This window comes from Lucilia cuprina, chromosome 5 (assembly GCF_022045245.1).
Source record: "Lucilia cuprina isolate Lc7/37 chromosome 5, ASM2204524v1, whole genome shotgun sequence".
NCBI classification, from domain to species: domain Eukaryota; kingdom Metazoa; phylum Arthropoda; class Insecta; order Diptera; family Calliphoridae; genus Lucilia; species Lucilia cuprina.
The window spans coordinates 69,141,466-69,166,486 of NC_060953.1; the positions used below are offsets into that span (position 1 = coordinate 69,141,466).

Below are 25,021 nucleotides of genomic sequence, written 5' to 3' on the forward strand. Positions count from 1 at the left end.
GGGAAAGTTGGTTTTATTATGCTTTTCTTTTTTTTATAACAGTAATAAAGAAATTTGTACCTTGAAGAAATTAAGTTCTGAAAACGGTACAATTTTTTATATAAAAAAGCTTTTTTAATAACATAAAACAAAATTTTTAAAAGGGTTTTTTTAATATGAAGCTTTTTGGAAAAATAGTTCTTATATAGTTTTAACTTTTTTTTAAAAAAAAGCCCTAAAAAAGCTTTTTTATGTAAAAAAGCTCTAAAAAGCTTTTTTGTAAAATGCACCAAAAACTCTAAAATAGATTATTACAAAAATATCTTAAAAAGCCTTTTTGCAAAAAGCTCTTAAAGCTTTTTTATAAAAAGCACTTAACAATTTTTAACAAAAAGCATCTTTCTTTTTAATTTTTTCACTCAAAAGCTCTTAATGCTTTTTTAATAAATAACAATTTTTAACAATAAGTATCTTTCATTTTAATTTTTTCACTCAAAAGCTCTTAATGCTTTTTTAATAAATAGCATTAAAAAGCTTTTTTTCTAAAAACCTATTAAAAATCCCTTTTATATAATAATAATATTTTTCGGCCAATTCTTTCAAGGTCTTTTCAGCGGTACTCTGCATGGAACCGACATTCGTATAGAAAAATATATATATGATTTATTTTTGTTTCATTGTTTTTTTATGTTTAAATAAAAATTAAAAAAGGGCATGTGTAATTTTTTTTAAATGTGTAATTTAGAAGTCGATCAGAGTAGTTTCTAAATTTTTTAGTGGCAACACTGGTTTTAAGCCAAAGGCGACGGCGGCGATTTTGCGGCGGCTGACTTATTTGTCAACAATCTGAAACGACGCCGGTTTCTGCTTTTCTCTCGCCAAATATTTGCTCAGTTCAATTTCTGCAGTATTTCACGTTGGTTATATCGAGTGCGGACGATTTTTAATTTTTCTTTTTGGGGGAAAGAAATAGTTAAATAAGTTTTATTTAAAGAAAAAAGTAATTAATTAAAAAGGTGTTTTAGAAAATAAAAGCAAATATGGCCGCACAAACAATTTTATTCGATTTCACTGTTGACAAAGAACGTTCTGGAGATGCTAAGGAACGTCAGGAAATAGCAAAAGTGTTACGCCATGAATTAGAGCACATCTTCCCTCAACTGGAAATGGCCTATCAAATGCCCATGGATGATGGTTACTTTGCTGTATTAGCTGAAAATAAGGAAACAATTGTTACATTGCGTATCTTCCCCCAAGGTTTGGTAACCATCAATGTGGAATATTATTTGGAAGAAGGAAAAGAACAATTGATGTCTTTTGATGTAAGAGAAGTTTGTTTTATTAATTTATTTTTTTTATTAATTAATTAATCTTTTTTTAATTTAAATTAATTTTTTAATTTAACAAATTCTTTCTTTTAAGTTTTCATTATCAAAAATTGATTTTTTTCCTCTTCTCTTGCGTTTGTCTGAGAATTTTCTTCTTCTCCATTGTGTGTTCGTTTAACCTTGCTGTATTTCCTTCAATTTGTTTGTCAAGAGGGAGGTGGGAGTTGTTTGCAATGCTGCGCTTAAGGGGGGTTTAGCTTGGTCCTCCAAAGGGTGTCAAGTTCATTATTGTTAAGACACTAACAAACCGTTTTACATTTAATGCACATGGGTGCTCTCAACAACATTTTACACCAACTATTATTATTGTACTTTTTGCCTCTAACTGGGGAGTATTATATCATTCCATATTGTTGCTGTTGTTGTTCTTGGCGTGTTGTATTTGCTTTAGTCAGCTCTCTTTTGGTTTCTTTTTTTCCACTTCTAGCCGGTCATTGATTTTGTTTGTGTTTCTTATTTTTGTGCAGAGACATGTGCTCTAAATGGTTTTTCATTATTCATTTTTGTTTTTAGTATTTTTCCGAATTGTTGTCAATAATTTGTTATTAAACTTTTTTCTTGTATTGAATTTTATATTTCTACTAGTCCTACGGGAACATGTCTTGTATGATGTTAACTTTAAATCTATAAAATATTGCAAGTTTTATCTTGTTCTATAATCTTATCGCAGAAAGACAGACAATATATTTTATATCGCACTTTTAAAATCTAATTTAAATCATAAAATTAAAAAAAATATATATCAAACTATTTGGAAAATTTTAAAAAGTAGGTTTGTTATTTGCTTCATTCTTCTTCGGTTTAAGTTCAATGACCTTTCCATTAAAACGTTTTATTTCTAAAGATCATTTTTATAAAATACTGAACCAAAACTTCATTGTTTTGTCAGAGAAATAACATGCGAAAATTAACTTAAAATGGAAAATATTAAAATTTGTTGTGAAAACTAAGTATATAGAGTACAATCACAACAATTTTCTAGTAGTGGATGTAATTTTTAAAATAATTGTTTTTGTTTTTCTGGCGAAAAGTATCCTTTCCCGTGTCTTCTTTAAAATAAATATTAATGATATTGTTTTTATTTATATTTTCCTTTATTGTAAAACAAACTTTTCTTGTAATTTCATAATTTATTGTTAACACATGTTTATTAAAATTAATAAATACAACTTTAAGCCAAAACTGTTGTATTTTGTGACCTTGAAACAAAACAAAGGGGTTGTTTGTTTGCTATTTATTAATATGAAACAAAATGCTTTATTTTTTCCTAATTTATTAAAACAAACAAAAGACTTTCAGTTTTTATTTAAATATGTATTATATATATGCATATTTAAGATTAAAATAAAATTACATACATATTTTTGGCAAAAGTTATACACATTTCCCTTTAATAAAGACATCGAATAGAATAGAAAAACAAAATTAGAATCATATTTTGAAATTAAACCAAAGAAAGACACATGGGATAATGCTCTTCCAACACTTATAATTTTACTATTGCTGGTGATTGTCGTCTAAACAAATTTAAAATAAATCTTTTAATTAAGTATAATGAACTTTCGGTGTTTTTTTTAAACACAATCAAAAGCATGCAAAAACTATATGCGAAATAAAATTTCACTTGTTTTCAAAACAAAAAATACCATTAATGCTATTTGACAGAAATAATAAATGAAATATATAATTATCTTAATCATGATCTACATATGTATGTTTGATTTTGTATTTTTATTTTGTTTGTTTTTGTTTATTAAATTTATTCCTTTTTAGTTTATTTTTGCTTTTCAGTTTACTTTTTTTAAATTAGTTTTATTGCTAAAAAAAATTAATAAAGATATTAATGTTGACGATGATAATTATGAAGTGTGTGTCTAAATAATGTACTATTGCAGACAATGCGTGCATTGGAATTAATATTACAACAAAAATTAAATTCAGATCGTTCCAAATATTTGCCGCCTATTAAACGTGGTGGATATATTGATATTTACATGACTAGTTCAGGTTAGCAATAATTTCTACTTTTCTTTAAATGTTAAAACACGGCCAACAATGTCATTTAGTTCAACTGTTCGTTCATTTGCTCATTTGAAACAAAACAATTCAACCAAATAGAAACCTGTTTAATGTTTTATATTGATAACCAAAAAACAAGATAAATTTTACAAATCCATTGATAAATTTTATAAATTCATTGAACTTGTTTATAGTTTTATTTTTAAACATTTATATGAACATATTTGCTAGTTATTTCTACTGATTTCATTTATTTTCCTTTCAAAGTAAAACACCTAAAATCAAGCTTTCAATATTACTTCCCCTTCTATTGGTCTCGTATTTGTAGTTGATTCATACAAAATTGAAATTAAACAACAAACAAATTGGAATTGTGTTCAATTATAAATAAAAAAAAAACTTTGTAATAAAATGTTTTAGTATTTAAATTTTATAATCCTTGATTTTCTTCGTTATAGTTTTTTTTAAGAAAAATGCTTTTTGTTCAAATTTGATGCATGCTTTGTATTTATTTTTAACTATTACTTTTTGTACTTCACTTCACTTATTCTATACATTTTGATTTTTTTTATAATTTTTTGTAAGAAAAAAAATCTGTAAAATTTATTTAATCGATTTTAACATAATTTTTTCATTTAATTTTATTTCATATCAAAATATAAACAATCTCTTCTATTTTATAAATCGCTGTTGTTCACAAAATATTCAAATCATGTTGCCACTTAAACCACCACCACTACCACCAACAATTATTGATATTTGATTGATTGAATGAATGATTGATATTTGTTAAAATTGTCAATATTTAATTATCGAACAAAAAAAACAAATCAAAACGAATCGAATCGAAAAATAAACAAATATAGTCATCAAAACGTCTTGAAAATAACATTGCCAAGAAATTAGAAGTATATTCTGGACAAGTATTGCCCACTTTGAAACGTGGTGATGTTGCTAGATATTTCCCATCTGCAGGTAATAAAAATCATTGAATTATACCTTTATTATTTTTATTTTCTTATATATATATTTGTGTTTAAAACTATTATTAATTTCTGTTCAATAACAAATTGTTTATGTATTTCAATATAAATTTGTAGTAAAAACTTTTAGTTATTGAACAGAATACCTATTATTATCTTAAATATTAACTATTTTAATTATAATTTAGTTTTTTCTAATGTTTACACTAAACTACTTCTATATCACGCTTTTAATTGTGGCTTAACATGTTTTGTTTTAACTATTTATTATTTAATTTAATTTTTTATATATATTTTTTTTAAATATGGATTAGTTATTATTATTATTTTTTTGTTTATTGTTTTCATTTTGTACATAATTTGGCATAATTTTTGTGTGCAATTTTCAGCTGCACAACTTTTGATGAATATTTTTTAACAAACACGCTAAAGAATTTTTGATAAGGAAGCAAATTTAAAAAAATATATGTATTATATTAAAATATTATCTTTAAAATTGATCCAAATTCTGACAATCAAAAGCGAATGATATTTGTAATATATTTTTTCAATTTTATTGAGATTTCAATCGATATAAAATTCCACAAATTGTACCCTGTTCTCCATTTTACAGAATCGGGCTAAATAATTTAAGTTGTATACAATTTTGAACAAAACTATTTTTTTTGTCTTTTAATAGAAATAAACACAATTTTATCATTCTCTCGCTATATTTCATTCTTTTTATATTTTTATACATTTTCTAAATTTTGTGTTATTTAGCAAAGCATGAATATTAAAATAGCTTAAATCCTTTAAAATATTTCTTTTTTTGAAATGAATAAAGTGGCAAATCTTTTTTGTTGTAGTTTTTTATATTCTAATATCCTTAAGTGTATAAAATTGCCAGCTCATGTGTGTGTAAGTGTAATTCTAATTCAAGTGTTGGTTTAACAAAAAAATTAAAAAAAATAATACAAAAGTATACAAAATGCATACATATATATTGTAAACATAATAAAAAACAAAATCTTAATAGTTAGTGCACACTATTTAATTGTTTTCAAGATTTCATCCTAATCTGCCACCATCATATACATTCATGCATCCATGCATCTAAATTAACAAATTCATACATACTTAATGTAAGCAAAATGTAATAAATATCTACATCATAACTATGAAAATGAAATTTTATTAACACAAAAAAAAACATCATTATTTTCTGTGGTACATTAACATTTTTGTATTTCTAGACGAACGTATCATTGAATACGATATTGATTCTTTGGTTTATGAGGCTCGTTCACCATTCCAAAAAATCCAAATTCTGCACTCGAAAACCTTGGGCAATATGTTGATTTTGGATGAGTTGCAAAGTAAGTATAAATGCAACTGTTAGCAGATTTTCTTTTTGGGGGCAATACTATACATATTTTCTATTTTTTCTCTATTCCAGATATTGCTGAATCCGATTTAATCTACACCGAAACCCTAATGGGTCGTGGAGTTGAAAACTATGAAGGCAAAGAAATTTGCATTTTAGGCGGAGGCGATGGAGCTCTTCTCTATGAACTGCTTAAAGAGAAACCAAAATTTGTTGTTATGCTTGAAATTGATGAGTTGGTGATGCAGGCCTGCAATAAGTATTTAAACAGTATTTGTGGTGATGTTTTGGAGAAACGCAAGGGCGACAACTATGAGATTATTGTCGGAGATTGTGTTGAGTATATGAAGAAGTTTATTGGCGAAGGTCGTAAATTTGATTACGTTTTTGGTGATTTGACCGATATACCCATATCAGGTGCCCCCATTGGTGAATGTTGGGATTTTATACGCACAATTTTGGAGCATTCATTTAAAATCTTGAAGCCAGATGGTAAATATTTAACCCATGGCAATGGCACCAGCTGTTTGGAGTCGTTGGAATTGTTTGAAGAACAGTTGGGTCTCTTGAAACCCAAAGTTAAGTTTACCACCTCGAAGGCATTTGTGCCCTCGTTTATGGAAGAATGGCTTTTCTATCAAGTTTCCTTGGCTTGACGAGGTAATAGTCTGACAAAGGCTAATTTACAGCGACGACTAAAATTACAACAACAGCAACAATATAATTTACCAATGAAAAAGGCTTCCTTTAAACACGAACGTATCATCCACCCTAAGAGCTTTTCAACTGACAAAAAAGTATGTCTTTTGAACATTCATCAAACCTCCAATAAACGTTTCCTTTATCACACATCAGTATCTTAGTCACTTTGTTTTTGGTTAAATCAACTTGCCGCCTCTTCTTCTACATCATTTTTTATTAATTTCCACAATAACAAAAAACATACCAAATATTTAAGACCAACATTTAATTATTTTAAGTTAGCATTTAGTTAACTTAAGTTTTAACCTGTTACCCGCCCTATTGTTTTATAAAAAAAGTTGTATAAGCGCATAAAACCATGCGACTTGTATTAATTTTCAAAGAAGAATAAATTAAAATTTTATTTTTAGGTTTTAGTTCCTTTAGTTAAACATTAAAGAAACATTTAAAAAGTAAGTAAAAGTAACGATAAAAAGAAGTTGTTAATATTTATTTGTATTTTTTTGGTTGCAATGCAATTTATATAATTTGTTAGATTTTCTTTTTTTAGTTTGTCTCAGTAGCTGTGTGTACTTAATTACCATATAACATATTATTAATTATTAGTTTTCTGTGTTCCTGTTAGTGGGAAAAAATTAAAAATTAAATTTACTCTTTAAACTTACTGTGTTTTTGAATCGCTTTTAAGTCATATTGAACAAAAATTGTGAAACAATATTTAAGAATACAATACAATAATTAAATAAAATAGTCGTACGCAAAGAAATATTTTGGTTTTTTTTTATTTATATTATGATGTATTTATTACCTCATATATTGCTAAAAATCTGCATTAAATCCTTTTTATTTAAATATCGGAATCGACATTCTTATTTCTGAAAGATAAATAAGGTTGGAAACTTCAATTCTAATTTCTTCTTTTCATTTTTTTACCTCGCTATTTCTTATTTTAAAGACATTTGTTATAATACTCGCAAATCAGTGTAATTAATTTCTCTAGTCCATTGGTGAGCCTATTCTCTAACAATTTTGGGAAAAAGGCATATTCCTTCGGATCTCACTGCGCTTAGACCTGTCTGTTTTCACATTACAATTCCTGACTTGAACTGTCTTACTTTTAATAATCTCTGTTTTTTGCATTATTTTGATGTTCAGCACCTTCTAATAGTAGGCAGTTCCAGCCACAATATCAGAGCCCAAAAATATCTGACTAACTGTAGAGTATGTTATAAGTCGACTAACCACCCACTTAACAAATACAACATCCGTATAGGAAATGCCAATATTAAAAATCTGCTGATATTGTCAGCGTGTAATTGAAAATCCTCTAGTTATGACTATTGACTTCAGGAGCAGGAATAACTTATGAAATTTTAGAAATTTACTATAGACATTTTCTTTAGTAATATTGAGTGGTTTGTTGATATGGACCCATTCTGAACGTAGGGTACCATGTCGGTAGTCATAATGTTACTAGATGATTTTCAATGACACGCGCATGTTAGATGTCTATAATACTAAGTCTTGTATAGGGTATAACACGAAATTTTTAATTCGAAATTTTCTACAGGGGTGCTTGCTACTCACTACTAAATAAACAACCAATCCAACTACACGTTTTGTATCTGTGAGTCCAAAGAGAACGAAATAATAATCAACAGAGAAACAAATATTTAACATGTAAATTTGTAGAAAAATGAGGGAAAGTTGCTGATAAAAAAAAACGAGCAGGCAGGTAGTGGAACTGTTGTGTATTTTCTATCATTTTAATACAAACACACTAGTCGCCAGCACGCATTCATTCAATAAACAATTTTTGTAAGAGTAAAGTCTCAAAAAATAAAAACTAAAATATTAGATAGACCAACGCGACCAGAGTACGTTCATTAAAAACACGCGAAAAGCAAAAGTAGTCTGTCGCAGAAGCGGGTGTGAGCGGAGAGTCGGAACAAGCGTAAAAGTGCACAAAAAACATAAACTGAAACTAACATTTTATTACTTAATCAATATTAAAAAAGAAGAAAAGACTAAGTTAAAACTAAGTTCAAAGTATAATTTATTGCACTAGCTTATTAATTATACAAAAAATGGACAAGAAATTACACAGTGGTATCCACCATCCTACTCTGCGTTTGCTGCAGGAATCTGGTTGTGAGATTACTCCCCATAATTTAATGTATCCGGTGTTTTTGGTGTGTGATGATGACAGTTTCCAACCCATTGCCAGTATGCCCGGTCAGGCAAGAATGGGTGTCAATGTACTGAGAGATCATTTGACTCCTTTGGTTGCTAAGGGCTTAAGTTCTGTTTTACTTTTTGGTGTAGTCGATTGCGCAATGAAAGATGAAAACGCCACACATGCCGATTCCAAAGAAAATCCTGTTGTCAAGGCCTTACCTTTGCTTAGACAATGGTTCCCTAATCTCTTAATAGCCTGTGATGTCTGTCTGTGTCCCTATATGTCACATGGTCATTGTGGCATTTTGGATGAAGGCGGTCTAAAGAATGCTGAAAGCATTAAACGTTTAGCGGAGGTAGCTGTAGCATATGGCAAAGCTGGTGCCCATATAGTGGCTCCTTCCGATATGATGGATAACCGCATTAAAGCAATTAAAGAAGGTCTGATTGCCAACAACTTGGAAAATCGTGTTTCTTTACTCTCTTACTCGGCAAAATTCGCTTCGAATTTCTATGGACCCTTTAGAGATGCAGCTCAGTCGGCTCCAGCTTTTGGTGATCGTAGATGTTATCAACTGCCCAGTGGCTCTAAGGGTTTGGCAATGCGTGCTGTTCAACGTGATGTTGTTGAGGGAGCCGATATGTTAATGGTCAAACCAGGCATGCCTTATTTGGACATTTTAAGACAAACTAAAGACACCTACCCCAGCCATCCTTTATATGTGTATCAAGTATCGGGTGAATATGCCATGTTATATTATGCGGCTGAGCATGGTGCCTTTGATTTGAAGCAGGCTTTAATGGAATCTATGAAAGGCTTTAGACGTGCTGGTGCCGATTGCATAATCACCTATTTTACACCTCAAATTTTGGACATTTTGGAAGAAGAAAAATGATGGTTGGTAAAGGAAACATCAGTTGAGGGTGGTGATGTTAAAAAGGTGGTTAATTAAATTTAAATTAAGTTACTTAATTTCCTTAAACTGATTGTTTTGAGGAAAAAAGTTAAAGTTTTTTTAAAAATGGCCCATAGAAAAATTACAAATTTCTAGCATGAGTGCAATAAAAACTTTTCCCTTTAAGTTAAAATTTTGTTTCAAAAAGTATAATTTTTAAATTTGATATAAAACTGAGTATCTTACAATTTTAAACGGCTTTAACTTTTTTTCTACAAACAAACCGAAATAAAAACTTAATTATTATGCAATTTATATTTTAGACCATTTATTATAGACAATAATAAAATATACACTAATTCATATGTACATTACAAACATAAACAAAATTTCGTCATCTTTTATTCATTTTTTAATTTCATCCAATTTTTGCATGTCATCGTTATAAGTTTCTATGAATTAATTGTTGTACAAAAACTTAAAGTCAAAATATAGTCTATTGTTGTATTAAACCGTAATCAGCAATTATTATCTGCAAGTGCCCAATTGTTGTATACAAAAAACAAGAAATGTTAGTGCATTATGCAATTTTAGAAGTGTTTTCAAACAAATTTGTTTGGAACATTGTTTAATATTGGTATTTTTCAAAAAATATATTTTTAGCAACAGAGTTTCGTTGCGTTAGTGTTTGTATGTGTAATTAATATAATTTGCTACAACTACAAATAAAATTAAATAAAATAATTATTATTTTTACAAGAGATTTTTCGAAAAATGAAAAAATCTTTGTTGGGTTATATTTTACCGCAACAGGAATTATTTAAAATTTCAGCAACTTTTTCGTGATATTATTTCTACATTTATCAAGCACTTTAAAACATTCTGTTTGATTTTATTATAAAAAGGTCTTGCACTTCATTAGCATTTGTTTGTTTATATATTCATTAAATACTTTAAGGAAAGTTTGCAAATTGTTTGTGTTTTATTCGAAAACATATCCAGAAGTTTTATTTTAGAATTAAAATTTATCAGTACGTGAGTTTGCATCATGTTAAAACATTCGTTTTTTTTTTGTGAATGAATCATTTAAAAGCTTAAACAACTAGGTACATACATAAATACTAGGAGTATTAAACTACAAAATCTCATAACCCCCTCTCAGTTTATTTAGGAACTATTAAACTATATATATGTATATTCGTATTCGAGAACAAGTCTATTAAACTGAATTTTAATCCATAAATGTTTAATTTCTAAATGTGTTAAATTAACGATATACATACATACTTTTTCTTTTAAATTCCTTCTAAAATAAACAAACACAATTATTGTTAACTATATATTTTATTAGTTTTAAGTTTTGTACAAACATTAGAACAGTGTATACAATATCTAAGTGAAACTTAAGTACATGCTTGGATAAAAATTTTTTATATTAAAATAAAAACTAATAAAAAAATAAATTGAATTTAAAAGTAAGTTTTTTTACATACAATTCTAAAATGTGATGCTTTATTTAGGTAATCGTTAAAGTGTAAAAAAGCAATGAGAATTAATTAAATTGTTAAAATAAACAATAAAATGGAATTTTAAATGAGCCATTAATATATAATAGAACAAGTTCTACGTACGAATTCGATTATATTCGAAAATGCAAATACTGAGAGAATAAAATTTAATTCAATTTAAATACACATCAAAATGAACTTTTAATGGACAGTCTTAAATTATAAGTAATTCTTGGAAATGAAGTACAAAATATTAAAAAAGGAAATACTTTGTTGTTGTTGTATGAGACGAGTATTTAAGTTTCTTGTGTTTCTTCATTGTAGATTTTGGAATGTTCTAAAATGTCGGTATTCTGCATTGGTTCCAAATCGGTGTCTGATATAATCTCTGCCAGCCATTGCTCGATTTGTACAGGATGAAATGATTCCTCGTCGCCACTGCTGTGTGCTTCTAAAATGATTTTTAGATTTTCGAAATTTTTCAAAACCAAACGTCTGCCTGGTACATCTTCTCCCAGGTACTCATTAAAACTGGTCGAAGAATCAGCATTTTGTTGCGTTGACTGTGCATGGGCTGTGCCTGAAGTACATTTTGAGCGAACTCTTTGCTGTTGATTAATAGATTTTTTAATTTCATTTAATAGCCGATTATAAAAGTCACAAGTCACTTCATTTGCCATCGACGATGAGGAAGATTCTACCACGTTGTCTTGAGATTCTGGGTTATTAGGATTTCTAAGTGGTTTATTTTCCATATTGTGAGATTTTTCGGGCTTTGTGTGAGATTTTTTGGATTTCGGCTTTTTGGTAGATTGAGAACGTGAACTATTGTTGCTGGAATAGTTGGATAAACTATTGGGTGTATTACTGTTACTGGTGAATGAGGGTGAAGTGCATTCAGTGTTGGAACTTGAAGATACCAGAGATTCCATCAAAGTCTTTGATTTTTGTGAGGACTTAGATTTAGCCTTGTTATTAGATGATGAGGCTTCTTCCTCTTCTTCGTCCTCTTGATTTGGATAGCGTACTGGTATTTGGGCCTGGACATTGTCATCAGTAGTGCAATTGATAGTTAAAGATGCTATATTTCTTAAATTAATAGTTCCATTGCAATTATTAATGGTAATTTTTGGTTTAAATCTTTTTTGTTTTGTTGATTGCTGTTGAGTTTGCGAATATTTGTTGTTCGACAACATTTCCGAGTGCTGCTCCAAAGAACCTTGTTCCAGACTGGATACCACGTCGGCAATAGAAGATTCAACTTCATCATCTAACTCTTCCAAATTTAGAGGTGGTACTGGTTGTTCTCTTTTAAGTTTAGCCTGCTTTATCAGTTCTTTGGCTTCTTTCAACGTTATATTGATAATGCTTTCATTCATAAGCTTGGCATTGTGTTCCATAAGACTTTTGTGGCGAGAAAAGTCTACCACAATACTCTCTCTGCTCTCTTCATCTTCTATACCCAATTCGCCCTCTTCGCCACTTTGATTTAGACCCTTGAACATGGTCTCATGATCATCGGAGGGTTTAATGTAGTCTTCGTTTTTCAAGTAAACATCCTGCAGGGCCAAATTCAAGTTGGTCAACTGATAGCGTCCAAAGTTGCGAATGGCTGCCAGCAGCTCGTGTTCATTGTCGCATAGGAACTCTATGCTAGAATCAATGTCCTTCTCTCGTTTTCCGGACTGCAATTGTTGTTTTCTGCTTGTATTTATCACTTCGAGTTGTCGTAGCAACAATTTTTCACGCATCATTACAGCCGATTTTAGTTCAGCAAATTTTTCTTGTACATTTTGTTTAATCTACGGTAGGTATTTTTTAATTATAATCAAATTAAAAAATAATCAAAGCCAGGTTTTACTTACCTCATTAACAACATCTTGCTGTGCCATTTCTTTATCTAGTATTTATTTTTGGTAAAACGTATACAATTTGTGAAAAAATCTACTCTAATTAAAATATTTTTTTCAATACGGGCTGTTCTAATGTTGTACGTACTCTTCTACACGAATAAAATGTTCATTGTAATAGAAAAGCCTTTTTCGTTTTTCCTTCTGTTGTTTTACTTGTTATCTTATGTATGTATGTCGTTTTTCTTTATTTTTTATTCTACATATGTAGATTTTCCTTAGAATTTTCTTTTATTTTTTTTAAATAAACATCTGGCTACGAATGTGTTGAACAAAACAAAAAATTCGAAAAACATTTTACTACCAAAATACAACAGTGTAGTGATGATTTATTTTATACAGTCTTTATGTTTGTACTTATACAGTCTTTTAGCATTTCGTAAAGCTACCACATTATTTTTTATACTTAAATATTAAAAGGACGATTAATAAATAGTAAATCGGTTAAATTTAAATATTATTTCAAATTTATAAAATTGTTTTGTTTTGAATGTAGAAAATTATTTTAAAGAAATAAAAAGCACTACTACTTTTTAAGCAAAACGAATACTATAAATTCGGATTTAATTACTGTATAACTTTAATATTATTTTATATAAGGCCCATAATATTTCTTCGAACATACATATAAGCAATTTCATGCTAATGCACGCTAAAGAGTGATATTTATTATTTATTAGAATGTAGAAAATGGTTTTATTCGAAACCTTGTTTTTCAAATATTAAGTTAAATTGAGGGGATATCAAACGTAAAAATGGAAGTGTTTTTGAAGTACATGTAAAATTATACAAAAAATTGCAAAGAAATGTAAAGAACACATTCCAATATCGTACGTGACACATCGTATGTGACAGATTTTACTCTTGCAGTTTTTATAGGTTATGAAACCAAATAAAATGAGTAGAGAAGTAGAGTTTAAAAGTGGACAATGTACACTATTTAGGAGTGGAATTTGAAATAAATAAAAATTAACAATATTAAGAGCTATAAAGCGATATTTGCAGGCCCAGTTGTTTGGCATTTTGATGTTATAATGGTGCTACAAAAGATCATACACCAAATTTTTTGTTGATTTGTAGGATGTTTTATTTTCAACCGTGCTTTACCTATGTAGTATGTTAGTGCGAATTTCAGAGGTACTTTAATCAAAATTATTTTAGAAGCTTTACAAGAGTTTTCAACATTTTTTGAATATCATCTCATTATATCTGGGCTACAAAACTGGTTGGAAATTCAGTTAGATTTTAATCAGAATTTAATTTACAAATTCCTTTTATTTTAAGTTTTTAATTAGAATCCAATTGAAATTCCTATTGGATTTGTTGTATTTTTCGCAAAAGCTATCTATCTGGCATCTTTCTACCAAATGTGTTAAATGAGAACGAAAGAGCAACTAACTAAATACTCCAGACTGAACATACCCCAACGTAACTAAAAATTCATTTAGTGTGTTGTCATTTTATTTAGTTGTGCGGTGCCGTGTTGTTAAGACGTCTGACTAATAAGTGAACGGAATAAACACTAAAATAAAAAAAAACTAAGAAAATCATTAACACAGATTAAATAATAATACAAATTTTCATATTCTTATAAGGAAATAATGTGAGAGAAGTTTAAGTGCTGCGATGATATAAATACAACAAAATACTAAATAATAGTAATATTTGTAATAAAAAGCAATTGAAAAAGAGGAAGAAAAATAGAAGTGATTTAATAATAAAAACCGCTATGAAACAAAATAATAAATGCTCCCACTACTACTACAACTATATCGCAGCAGCAGCAGAAATACAAACACATGCTCCTCACATACGCTCCTACATACAGTAACTTAATCAAAAACGCATGCAATCCAGCAAGCTAAAGTTTATTTTTTTTTAATTCTACAACAACAAATATCTCGGTCGCGCTGAACGTAAACGTTTGACGGACGTCGCACTCGTATCTTGTTTTTTGTAGTAAACGTCGTTGTTGGTTAAAAGAAGAAACCGTAAAAACGAGTCATCATTATAAATTTTTGTTTCTGTTTTTTTTTTGTTAATTTATTCGGTTTAATTTTATTGTTTAGTTGTTTTTGTGTGAGATTTTTTTGTTTGTTGGTTGTATAAAAGGTAAATCTATGAAGAATTAATTACAAAAAGAAACAAACATAAAAAAATAATTGAAATAATAAAGTGTTTAAAATAATTGAAATTAAGCAAAGTGAGCAAAAATAAATAAATATTGAGTGATTTACATGCGAGAGAATTGCAACAGTAGAAGAATTTTTAAAGTGTAAAAGAAATAATTTAAAAAAATCTATTTTGTTAGGCCTACATTGCATTTTTCATAATTTTTATTATGTTGCATTTTTAAGTTTTTCCTTTTGCACATTTTTTTGTGCTTCTGCCATTTGTCATTTATAAGTTCGTTCGTTTTATTTTGTTGTTGTTGTTTTGTGATTTTTTTTTTAAATTTTATATAAACGTGTGCTTATGTTGTTTTTGTTGCTTTAGTAGTGCCATTGTGCATTTATTGTGCTAGTATGGTTTAATTACAACAGCAACAATAACAAAAAGAACAAGAGTAGCAGTAGCAGCAGCAGTAGCAAAAGAAGCAGCAGCAACAAAGCAGAGTGCAGTGTCATTCACGCGACAACAGACCTATAAAGAAGAAAAAATAAAAACAAAATAAAAAATGAAGAAACAGACAGGAATTAAATAAAAAAAAACAACTGCAACAACACACCAAGAAAACTAAAATTTATAATAACAGGTCAGTAAAGATAAAATTTATTTTTATTTATACTCGATATTTAAATAAACATTCTATTTTATTTGTTTATTTATTTACTTATTTAGTGTATTTTGTATTTATTTTTCTTTTCTTTTTTATCTTAAATTGTTTATAAATCAATATAAAAGGTGTTTGTTTGTATCTGATATGAATAAAATTTTAAAGTTTTTTAAACAAGTGAAAAAGCTAAAACATAACAATGAAAAAGGTGCCATGACCTATTATTTAATGTAGGAAACATTTTTGGGACAAACGTTTTGCATAAATTACTTTAACTATTGTCAGTCGGTCGGTCGATTGCATGTTTTGTTGTTTTTATATTGTCTCTCTTTGTCGTATTTAACACTTACATCAGCATTGAAAACTTCGCATAATTGTCACACTGAGTAGTAGTGACCAATTATTTCCCAGTGAACAGTTTGATTTACATATTGAATAGACGAATTGCACTAGAATTTTTTTGTAAAATTTTAAAAGGTACTTAATAAGTGTTAATGTACCTTTAGAAATGAAATGAAATATATTTTTTACAAAGTTTAATAAAATCGATTTTCGTATTACATAAAAATATACATATTTTTTGTAAAATCCTGTCTGCTTTTCTAAAGAAAATTTAAAATTCATCTTCAAATTTTTAAATTGTTTAAATTTATTTCTGCATTTTATTGTTTAATTCTCATTTTAAACACATATTTTTTGCACATTTTTTTTCTAAATAAGTGGTTGAAGGCAGACATGTCTTGTTTTTATTGTTGTTTAATTTTTTTTTTAAATTTATATAAAAATTTTGTGTTTTTGCTCTCCCAGACTATTTTAATCATAAAATACAAGTTTTAAGTTTTTTTTTGAAAATAAATATTTGCACATTTAAATAAATAAATGATAAATGGTGTGATAAATAAAAACAACAATTTAACTTTTTTCTTAAATATATAATCATTTAAAATCATAACTATTTTAAATGAAATACAATTTTTATGTAAATATATTTCATAGTTGTTTTTTATGTAAAATTCATAATTTAATGAATTATTCCTTTTTTACCGAGTATTTTTTTTTGTTGTTTAATTTTTTGCTTTTAACTTTTTCATTTACTAGTTTTTATCATGTTGACGATGGCATTAGAGTCATCAAGTTGAAAATTGTATTTTAACTTAAATTAGTTCAATGAAGCAGCTAATCAGGGTCAAGCATACTTGACTAAACTTTATACAATTTTTGCGTTATTACTTTTTATTCAATCTATTTCATATTTTTTACACAATTTTTGTGATGAGACTTAACGCTGAATGAGTTAGAGTGTTTTTGCGTTTGTGTGTTGGTTGTGTTACTTGCTGGTGGTGTTAAAGTGGCTTTTGAACTGAAATCAATTTTTAACTTAATTATGTAAAGTACATAAAATTTATTTTTATGAATATATATTGTTTTTTTGCAATGAATATTAAATTGAATAGTGATATGAGCTAAATGCTTTTCGAAATATTTTACACATTAACGTTTTCATTTTAATGCTGAAATAATGTAAAAATTGCTTGAAAATTGATAAAACGTTTATTTAGGAGAATTTTGTAAACACAACGTGGTTGGTAGACATTTATACAAAATTAAATTAAAAGCAATTGTTAAAAATCTTGAATTGTGGTTGGACTTCACTAAATTTTTTTCCTTTGTCCAAATATTCAAAAATGTTATAATTTTTTTAAAGTTTTAACAACGATTTAGTAAACTAATTTTTATACCCTCCACCACCAGCAAGAGTGATAGAGGGTCTTTCCGTATGTAACACCAAGATATATTCATCTTAAATGCGTATTTCTGAAAACTGCATAATCAACTATTAAATTATAATATTTGGGTAAAATTCGACATTAGTATGTTCTGTGTATAGATAGATCATTCGGATAAAATGTTTTCGACCTTGCCTAATATTGATCAATGATCATAATTCCGATTTAAAGTCATCCACATCGTTTAAAAAATTACCTTAACGAGTTTAGTTCACAATAAATATTGACGTCTAAATAAAGCTCGACAGGAATATGTCTGTAAATATACAAATCAGAAATTATAGTCGGACGTACCAAAAATTATATTATAGTATTAAAATTTTTTGAAAGAGGCTGGGGGAACTGTGGACTGATTATAAAATGTTGTAAATAGATCTACGTTTACAAAAATGTATTTATGCTGAATTAGTCTTTTAAGCTAATTATGGTTAAATATGCTTTTTGATAAGATACTAGTATACTTAACATAATTATAAGCACCTAAGCACTATTCGGAAGCTTCAGCTATGGATGCTATAATGGATCGATATTATTAATTTTTAATAGACTTTGTCCCTGGGGCAGTATATGCTCATGTACAAAATTTCATTAATTTAAAAATTGCGACCTGTAGTACCTTAATTTTAAATATTGTAAGAATAAAGAAAATATATGAATACTATGCATATTTAAAGTTAATTAAAACGAACTTTAAGTATTTCTTTCTTTAAATCCATTGTAGAACTTTCTAATGCCCCATTGCCAGCACAAACTAAGTATGTATTCTCATTTCTCATCATAATTTCATGTGTAATAAGAGGGTAATTAACTTAATTGTTGCATGTTGCTTTTGTTCTGCAAAAGTTTTATAATAAATGGAAACATGTATAAAATGGAATTTGCTTTAAACCTTGCGCCCCAGTAACATTTGCAAAATCGTGAAATAATTTACAATTGTTAACACAATTTTAAAATATGTAGATACCTTGAGTATTAGTAATTTCTTTTGATTCTTTTTTTAACAAAAAAAAAAAAAAAAAATGCTTTCATTTTCATCAATACACATTTAGAATTATTAATTAACTTCTGCCTTAAATAAACAAATATTGACAATTGTCAGTGGTTTATGTTGTTAAATAATAATTTTGTGTGGCTATATTAATACTTGTACTTGTTTCTTTTTGAGATTTTTTTATACGTCTATGGTGAAAGTATTTCGCAATCTATAATACATGTGTGTGTGTAAATAGTAGTGTCAGTTGTTATAACATCGTTTAAGTAAGTTAAATTAAAACTTATTAAAGTTTATATTTATTTAATGGAATTCCATTTCAAAAACCCACTATTGCGTTGTCGTTGTCTCTTTTATTGCCGCCACAGTTCCGCTGTTTGTTTATTGTTTGTTAACATGAAATTCTTAAAAGGGGATTTATAGATCTCCCTCTTTCCCTAACGTCGTCAAGCTCCACCATCAACCATTTTTTAATTATCAACACAAAAATATATTTTTCCATTAAAAGAAACTTTTTTCTGTGCGTTTGTGTACACATTTCCATTTGGTTTTGCCTTATGCCAAAAACGTGAGAATTTTTTACTTTTAGTTATTAATTCTTCCAAAGAAAAGTTGAATAATAAGTTTATTATAAAAAAGGCGAAAAAGAAAAAAACAACTTCTAATCCAAAGAATAATATTATGAATTAAATTAACATTTACATTTTATTTAAGGCGCGATTTAATACTTCGCCTTTACCTTCTCTTTAAAATTATAATTATAATTTGGAAATATAATGAGCGAACGTTGGAGGCAAATTACAGTTGGTGCTACAGGCTGTAAGCGTAAATAAAACAAAAAAATCTTTTTTGCAAATTGTGCCTTTGGGGCTGTAAGTTTAGATTAATATCTTGAGGTTTTAGTACATATAATGTCTTAATGCTAGGGCATACTGTAATGTATTCTCTTTAAAAAAGCTTTAAATATAACTTAGTCCAATTTATTTAAATCTTAATAATATTTATAAGCAGTTATCGCTTAGCGATTCTGTTGTATTTGTAGATTATTTCAATTGCTTTGGCGTAGGTTTTAATTTAAATTTATAAACAAAAAACCGGCTGTGTTTGACATATCGTTTATTGTTAATTTTTTATTTATTTCAACAGTTTTTGTTCTTACTCAATTAATTCAATCTTTACATTTACTTAGGTTTAAATTCTTAAGTATTTAAATACATATATTCCAAACTATTCTTTCATATTTAAATAACTATTTTTGTCATTTAAACCCTTAGACATAAATAGTTTAGGGCAATAAGTTAAAAACCTAGGGCTATTTAAGTATTGTTATGTAAACATATTTATATTTAAATTAAGACTTAATACAGTCAAACTTAATACGCAATTTCTTTTTCTTCTTAATAAATATTTTTTTTAATACAAACGTAAACGTTATTTTTATTCCATTTTTTTGCGGAGGAATTTTATATCTTTTACTGTAACAACTTTAATACGCATTTTATGATGTTGGTACGCTATTATAATATTGAAATTGCTGTATTAATCATTATTTTGAAACATTTAGATTTTGATCGTTGTCAAATATTTTTTTTATTGAAAAGATTTTGACAGTTTAATTTATTAGATTTTTCTTGATTTAGAAGGTTCTCAGCAAAATAGACATTTGAGAAATACCAGTTTCCATTATTCTTTAAAAAGCTCTCTTAAAAACGCAAAAAAATGTCACGGACTGATTTGTAACATTTATAGATCTAGTCGTCCGATTTACATTATTTCTTTAATGTATAAAAATTTGGAATAAAGTGGGACACTATTGTTACATTTTAGGCAACTAAGTAATCTTAGCTTATTCAAAAATCCCTTAGTTTATGGATGATTAAGACATGTTTTAAATGGACCAATCATTACAAAAATTGAGACAGTATCATTTATGATTATATAGCTTTTTAGCTATAGTGGTAAAGGAATATAAATATATTTGTACATCAAGTTGTTTACAAGAGAAAATACTTGTCCCATTTTCATTCTATAAAGCGGTCATATTTACTCAAAGTCCTCTAGATTTAGATTTTTACGTTCGCGTTATCTAAGCAGATGTATGAATCTAAATCGCCCGTTCTGATATGCTTGCATTGAAAATCTCTTACAAGCGCGCTTTTTAAGCGCCAATTTTTTCTGCTTTTTTTTATAAACTTTGCGTTTTTTACTGCTTTTATTTATTTTTTAATCATTAATCGCATTTTAATTTAGAACGTGTAGTGCCGTCCGGATTTGCTGTAAAGGAGTCACATGTAGTGCATACATGACTTTGCTTAAGTAGGGTGTATTTATTTTATCTTGATACACGTTACAAATATTTATAAGTAAAAACTTGTTCATTTACACTTATACCACAATTACACACTAATACTTACGGCATATTGTATTCCAATCAATTTACAAATAAACTTCAAGTGATTTTTTCTCTTCTTAATAACAGAAAACAAAAAAAAAAAAACAAATGAAAAAACAAAAACAAAAGATACACATGCTAATAGCCATAATAACCACAAGGTCAATTGAATTGCGAGTGATGTTGTTTGTTATTGTTTTTTTTTGCTGTTGTTGCTGGATGTAAGCACACTTAATAAAGCACCAGTAGCAAGCAGTGGCAAAGTTGAGTAGAGCAACAATCACGTGGCAATCAACTAATTTGTTGGAATATCTTTCAGTTATATTCATTCCTCTTTCCCTCGATAATCATTATGGAATAATACTTGGGCAAAAAAAAAGAAGAAGTATAACAGCAATTACTTTCACACATTTACGCATTTACATTTGTATCGTTGTGTTTTATAGATATTTGTACTCCTGCCTGAGAATGTTTGTAAGTGACTGTGTGCGTATGAGTATTTTGTAATACGAGTTTAACCCCAAATAGCTTTAGATATTGCACTAATAAAATTTAACTTACCCTAACAACTTTTCTTATATTTCTTTCATATTGTTCTTCTTGTTGTTGCTCTTTTAGCTATTCGTTTTCTTCGCTTTTTTGTTTCGATTGTTGTTGTTTTACTTACTTTGTAAAAAATGTTTTAGCTTTTTTGCTAAATACACATTGACATATACCAACAGTTTGATTTTAATACCTCAACTTTTGTTTTTGTAGTTAGTCGTGTGCTTCCTTAGGTAAACACTTTGTAGTTGTTATAAAAGACCTTATCCAATATAATATGCATTATAGCCATTGATGTTGTTGTTTTTGTATTGTCTTTTATGTTTAGCTTTACGTTATTTTGTGTTGTTGTCGTTGTAGTAGTTTTGATTTTTTTGTTCTATTCCAGGCGTGTTTTGCTTTCTTTTCGGATGTTTTTCTTTCTAATACATGCCGTAACCTTTAGTTTTTGCCAATTTAATTTTGGTATACATATGTACATACATACAAGTTGCTCCCACTATTCTTATTATTGCCGACACTAAGGTGGTGTATTTTCAGCCACATTGATTGTAATTTTTTGTTATTAAAGCTAATACGTTTTAAGTTGATACTTTTACCCAACAATGTTGGTTTTTTAAGTTTTTTCTTTTTATATTTTTATGAATACTCTGGGACTAAAAATTGTGTGAATTTCTGGTATTTTCGTTAAAATTAAATGGTTTTGAAGTTTACCTAAATATTGGGTTAATTTTTTTCTTAATTTTAAATTATTTAAACTTTGGGTTAGTAATGCTTTCTTTCAAACTTTAATAATAGATTATATAAATATATTTTGTTATGGTTTAATGTGTAATATCAATTTTCTTTGTTTATTTTTTTATGTACATAAGTAATGTGTTTAGTTATTTTTATAACCAACTGTAAAATACCTATTTGTCAGTGATTCATAACAGTTTTATTTTTTCAAATGTTATATTTATTTATGTAACAAATTATTTATACGATTTATTATTTTATTTTCCCCCTTTTTGCCAACATGAATTTTACTTATTTTTATTTATTTGCTTGGAAAACGCGAATTATTATTACTACACGTTTTTATGTGCGTGTACTACGTACTGATAATAAAAGCTTTCCAAAAGTGTTTTAAGTAGTCTTTACTTAAAAAGTAAAAGTGTCATTGTTGTGGCATATGACGTTACGAATGTACTCTTCTAAACAGTTAAAAAAAACGAATAAGTATATATTTTGTCTCATCTAAGATTAAAATCTGTTATTTAGATAAAATATACCATTGTTTTTGGCTAACGGTCTTGCTAACAGAACGGTCTTACTAAAGAATTAACATTTTTAATAAAATATAAATAAACAGCAAAACTCAAAATAAATTACTTACGAAACTTGATATATGTAAGTCATTATAAGACTACTTGACAGTAATGATACATTAAGTGGTTGTCCTCCCCAAGCTATAATTTTACTTAAGCTGAGGAAGGGCAGATTGTACCGTTGGCAAATGTTGATTTGCTCCCGAGTCATGTGTCATAGTCATCATGCAACTGCAGGCAAACGGCCGCCGCCTCGGGCCAGGATTCCCAGATTCGTTGGGTTCCGACTCTGAATCCTCAGAGAATAATATATTCTGAAGCAGGACACGTCAACTTATGTAAGAATTTATTAAAGAAAGCACCGAAAAAACAGTATAGAGGAAAATGTGGGAACTCTATTTGTATTAGGTATCGAACAAAACTCAAAGCTTAGAACAGTTTGCCGTATGCTCTGCAACTGGATCAACTACATGATACGATACTCTTTACTCTGGGTAACAATGATAAATAGCCTAATAAGAACTCTAACCGGGAAAGGAGATAGAACATCCGTAGGAATTTTTGCTACACGGATGGCTCTAAATTGGGTGACAAAGCGGGCTTAAGGTTCTATATTGACAATTACAACACTAGCTTTCAGGCAATGACAAAGACAGAGCAATAATGGAACGCTTAAATTGGATTACAATAAGTGTAATCCAATATAAATATGGTTAAATTAATTACCGATAGCTAGAAGCAAATTAAGACAATAATAAAGTTATATGTAAGTCCTTATTGGATTTCAAAAAGCTTCTCCTAGAGGTGCATCATATGGATACCACTCGAAAGCAGTTGGCAACGAAAAGGCAAATGTATTAGATTTAAAGTGAAGGGAGCTCTAGATAGTAAAACTGACGAACACAAAACCATTCGACGCAACAAAGTCTGAATAAAAAATGATTGAGAAATGCTTAGAAATTACTGCAGGACACTAAGTTTCTAACCAAAAAAGGATATTACCAACAAACATTTTTCTTCCATGAAAACGAGCTAACAACAGACCCTTGGTGTATTTCTTCGGATTTGATGTAGTACACAACTCCAGTCTCTGTAGTACCTTGCGTTGAAATCATACATTTGTCATTATCATGAAATGAAGAACATAAAAAGAAAAACACATATAACATATTTAGTATTATTGCATTTTAAGGAATTCGTTTCGTGAATATAAACTAAAATTATATAACTTTTTGTTACATATGTACATAAATATATCTAGTATTATAGATAACATAGTGTTACAAGCACACAAATAAATTGTCACACATAAATCATTACATCACATGTTACTCCATAATGAAATTGTTTTGAATTCTAAACTGACAAGGAATTCTAATAAGAATTCAATCAGCTGTTAAAAAAATCTCTCTTTACTTACACTCGCTAAATAACGATAACATTGAAATTTCTTTTTAAGAAAAAAATGTTTAATACAAAAAATATTTGGGAAATAATGGCAATTGAATAAATAATAATAATAGCTGTCAAAAGTAAAAAAATAGGCAAATTTTTAGAAATGTCTAAAACAATCATTCTTTTGATTATTTAACTTCTATATCAAGTAAAATGTTATAAATTTTATAGTCTATACGAAAACCCGTAAACATTAAAAATCAATGGTTTTTCTAAACAAAAATTATCAATTAATGAGATTTTAATTAATTGATTGTTCGAGCTAACATTTCAACTAACAAATCGCATTAAAGCTGTGTCTGTCTGTATAACTGTGGTGTTGTACTACAAATCAATTTTAATTCAATGTTGTTGAATAAACTAACTAAAAAGACTGACAGATAGGTGGCAAACACACATCATACTTTAGTTTTTTAACACTGTGTTTTATTGGTAGTTGAGTTCAGTATCTAATCTAAAAGTTCAGACTGAAAATTCGTTAACAATGTACATGAGGTGAGAAAATTGCACAATATTAGAAGAAAAATCAACTAAAAATCAATTGCATTTTGTATTGTGTGTAAAGCTTAGAAACGAAAAAAATAAAGAATAATAGGATAAAAATAATGATGAAAAACAAACAAATAAACACTTAACAAAACAAAAATATTCGCCAGTCCATGCATTTCTCTTTCTCATTCATCGATGAAACAGTTCACATTCTCGTAAGATTAGACAAATCCATTAAATATGCAACATTTTTTTCTCTATTTTAACTTTTTTTGCTGCATTTGTAGATTTTTTGAGCTTTGCTTTGGTGCAACACACCAAAACAACTACAAACATTAATACAAAACTG

At 28.0% G+C, this 25,021-nt stretch overlaps 4 protein-coding genes across 5 annotated transcripts in view; 3 read left to right on the forward strand and 1 right to left on the reverse strand.

Annotated features, from left to right (window-relative positions):
- Positions 1-873: 873 nt before the first annotated feature.
- On the forward strand, positions 874-6,853 carry LOC111677486 (spermine synthase). 2 transcript variants are annotated; one of them, XM_023438619.2, is made up of 4 exons: positions 874-1,301; positions 3,263-3,374; positions 5,605-5,727; positions 5,808-6,853. In XM_023438619.2, the coding sequence occupies exons 1-4, from the start codon at positions 1,020-1,022 to the stop codon at positions 6,389-6,391; spliced, it is 1,101 nt and encodes a 366-aa protein (XP_023294387.1). In that variant the 5' UTR covers positions 874-1,019; the 3' UTR covers positions 6,392-6,853. The 2 variants fall into 2 exon arrangements, with proteins under 2 accessions (XP_023294387.1, XP_023294378.1); XM_023438610.2 differs by lacking the exon at positions 3,263-3,374 and adding an exon at positions 4,253-4,361 and having other exon boundaries at positions 877-1,301.
- A 1,327-nt stretch (positions 6,854-8,180) lies between these two features.
- Positions 8,181-10,610, forward strand: LOC111677593 (delta-aminolevulinic acid dehydratase). The gene has a single exon (XM_023438751.2). It carries the CDS (start codon positions 8,525-8,527, stop codon positions 9,509-9,511), a length of 987 nt encoding a protein of 328 aa, XP_023294519.1. The 5' UTR covers positions 8,181-8,524; the 3' UTR covers positions 9,512-10,610.
- A 229-nt stretch (positions 10,611-10,839) lies between these two features.
- Positions 10,840-13,165, reverse strand: LOC111687961. Its single transcript, XM_023450456.2, has 2 exons — positions 12,885-13,165; positions 10,840-12,821 (listed from the first exon to the last, which is right to left on the reverse strand). The coding sequence occupies exons 1-2, from the start codon at positions 12,909-12,911 to the stop codon at positions 11,316-11,318; spliced, it is 1,533 nt and encodes a 510-aa protein (XP_023306224.1). The 5' UTR covers positions 12,912-13,165; the 3' UTR covers positions 10,840-11,315.
- Positions 13,166-14,386: 1,221 nt separating this feature from the next.
- LOC111688022 (palmitoyltransferase app) overlaps positions 14,387-25,021 on the forward strand; it is a 113,144-nt gene continuing 102,509 nt past the window's right edge. The window contains exon 1 of the mRNA XM_046952884.1: positions 14,387-14,920. The gene's annotated coding sequence lies outside the window, so the exon portion shown is untranslated. The remainder of the gene's footprint in view (positions 14,921-25,021) is intronic.

Excerpts from the sequence above, each read along its gene's own strand:
- LOC111687961 (XM_023450456.2), bottom strand. The coding sequence starts at position 12,911 with ATGGCACAGCAAGATGTTGTTAATGAG. Across the intron at positions 12,822-12,884 it reads AGCAAGATGTTGTTAATGAG|ATTAAACAAAATGTACAAGA; the intron begins GTAAGTAAAACC and ends TACCTACCGTAG.
- LOC111677593 (XM_023438751.2), top strand. The coding sequence starts at position 8,525 with ATGGACAAGAAATTACACAGTGGTATCCACCATCCTACTCTGCGTTTG.
- LOC111677486 (XM_023438619.2), top strand. The coding sequence starts at position 1,020 with ATGGCCGCACAAACAATTTTATTCGATTTCACTGTTGACAAAGAACGT. Across the intron at positions 1,302-3,262 it reads AACAATTGATGTCTTTTGAT|ACAATGCGTGCATTGGAATT; the intron begins GTAAGAGAAGTT and ends GTACTATTGCAG. Across the intron at positions 5,728-5,807 it reads GATTTTGGATGAGTTGCAAA|ATATTGCTGAATCCGATTTA; the intron begins GTAAGTATAAAT and ends TCTCTATTCCAG.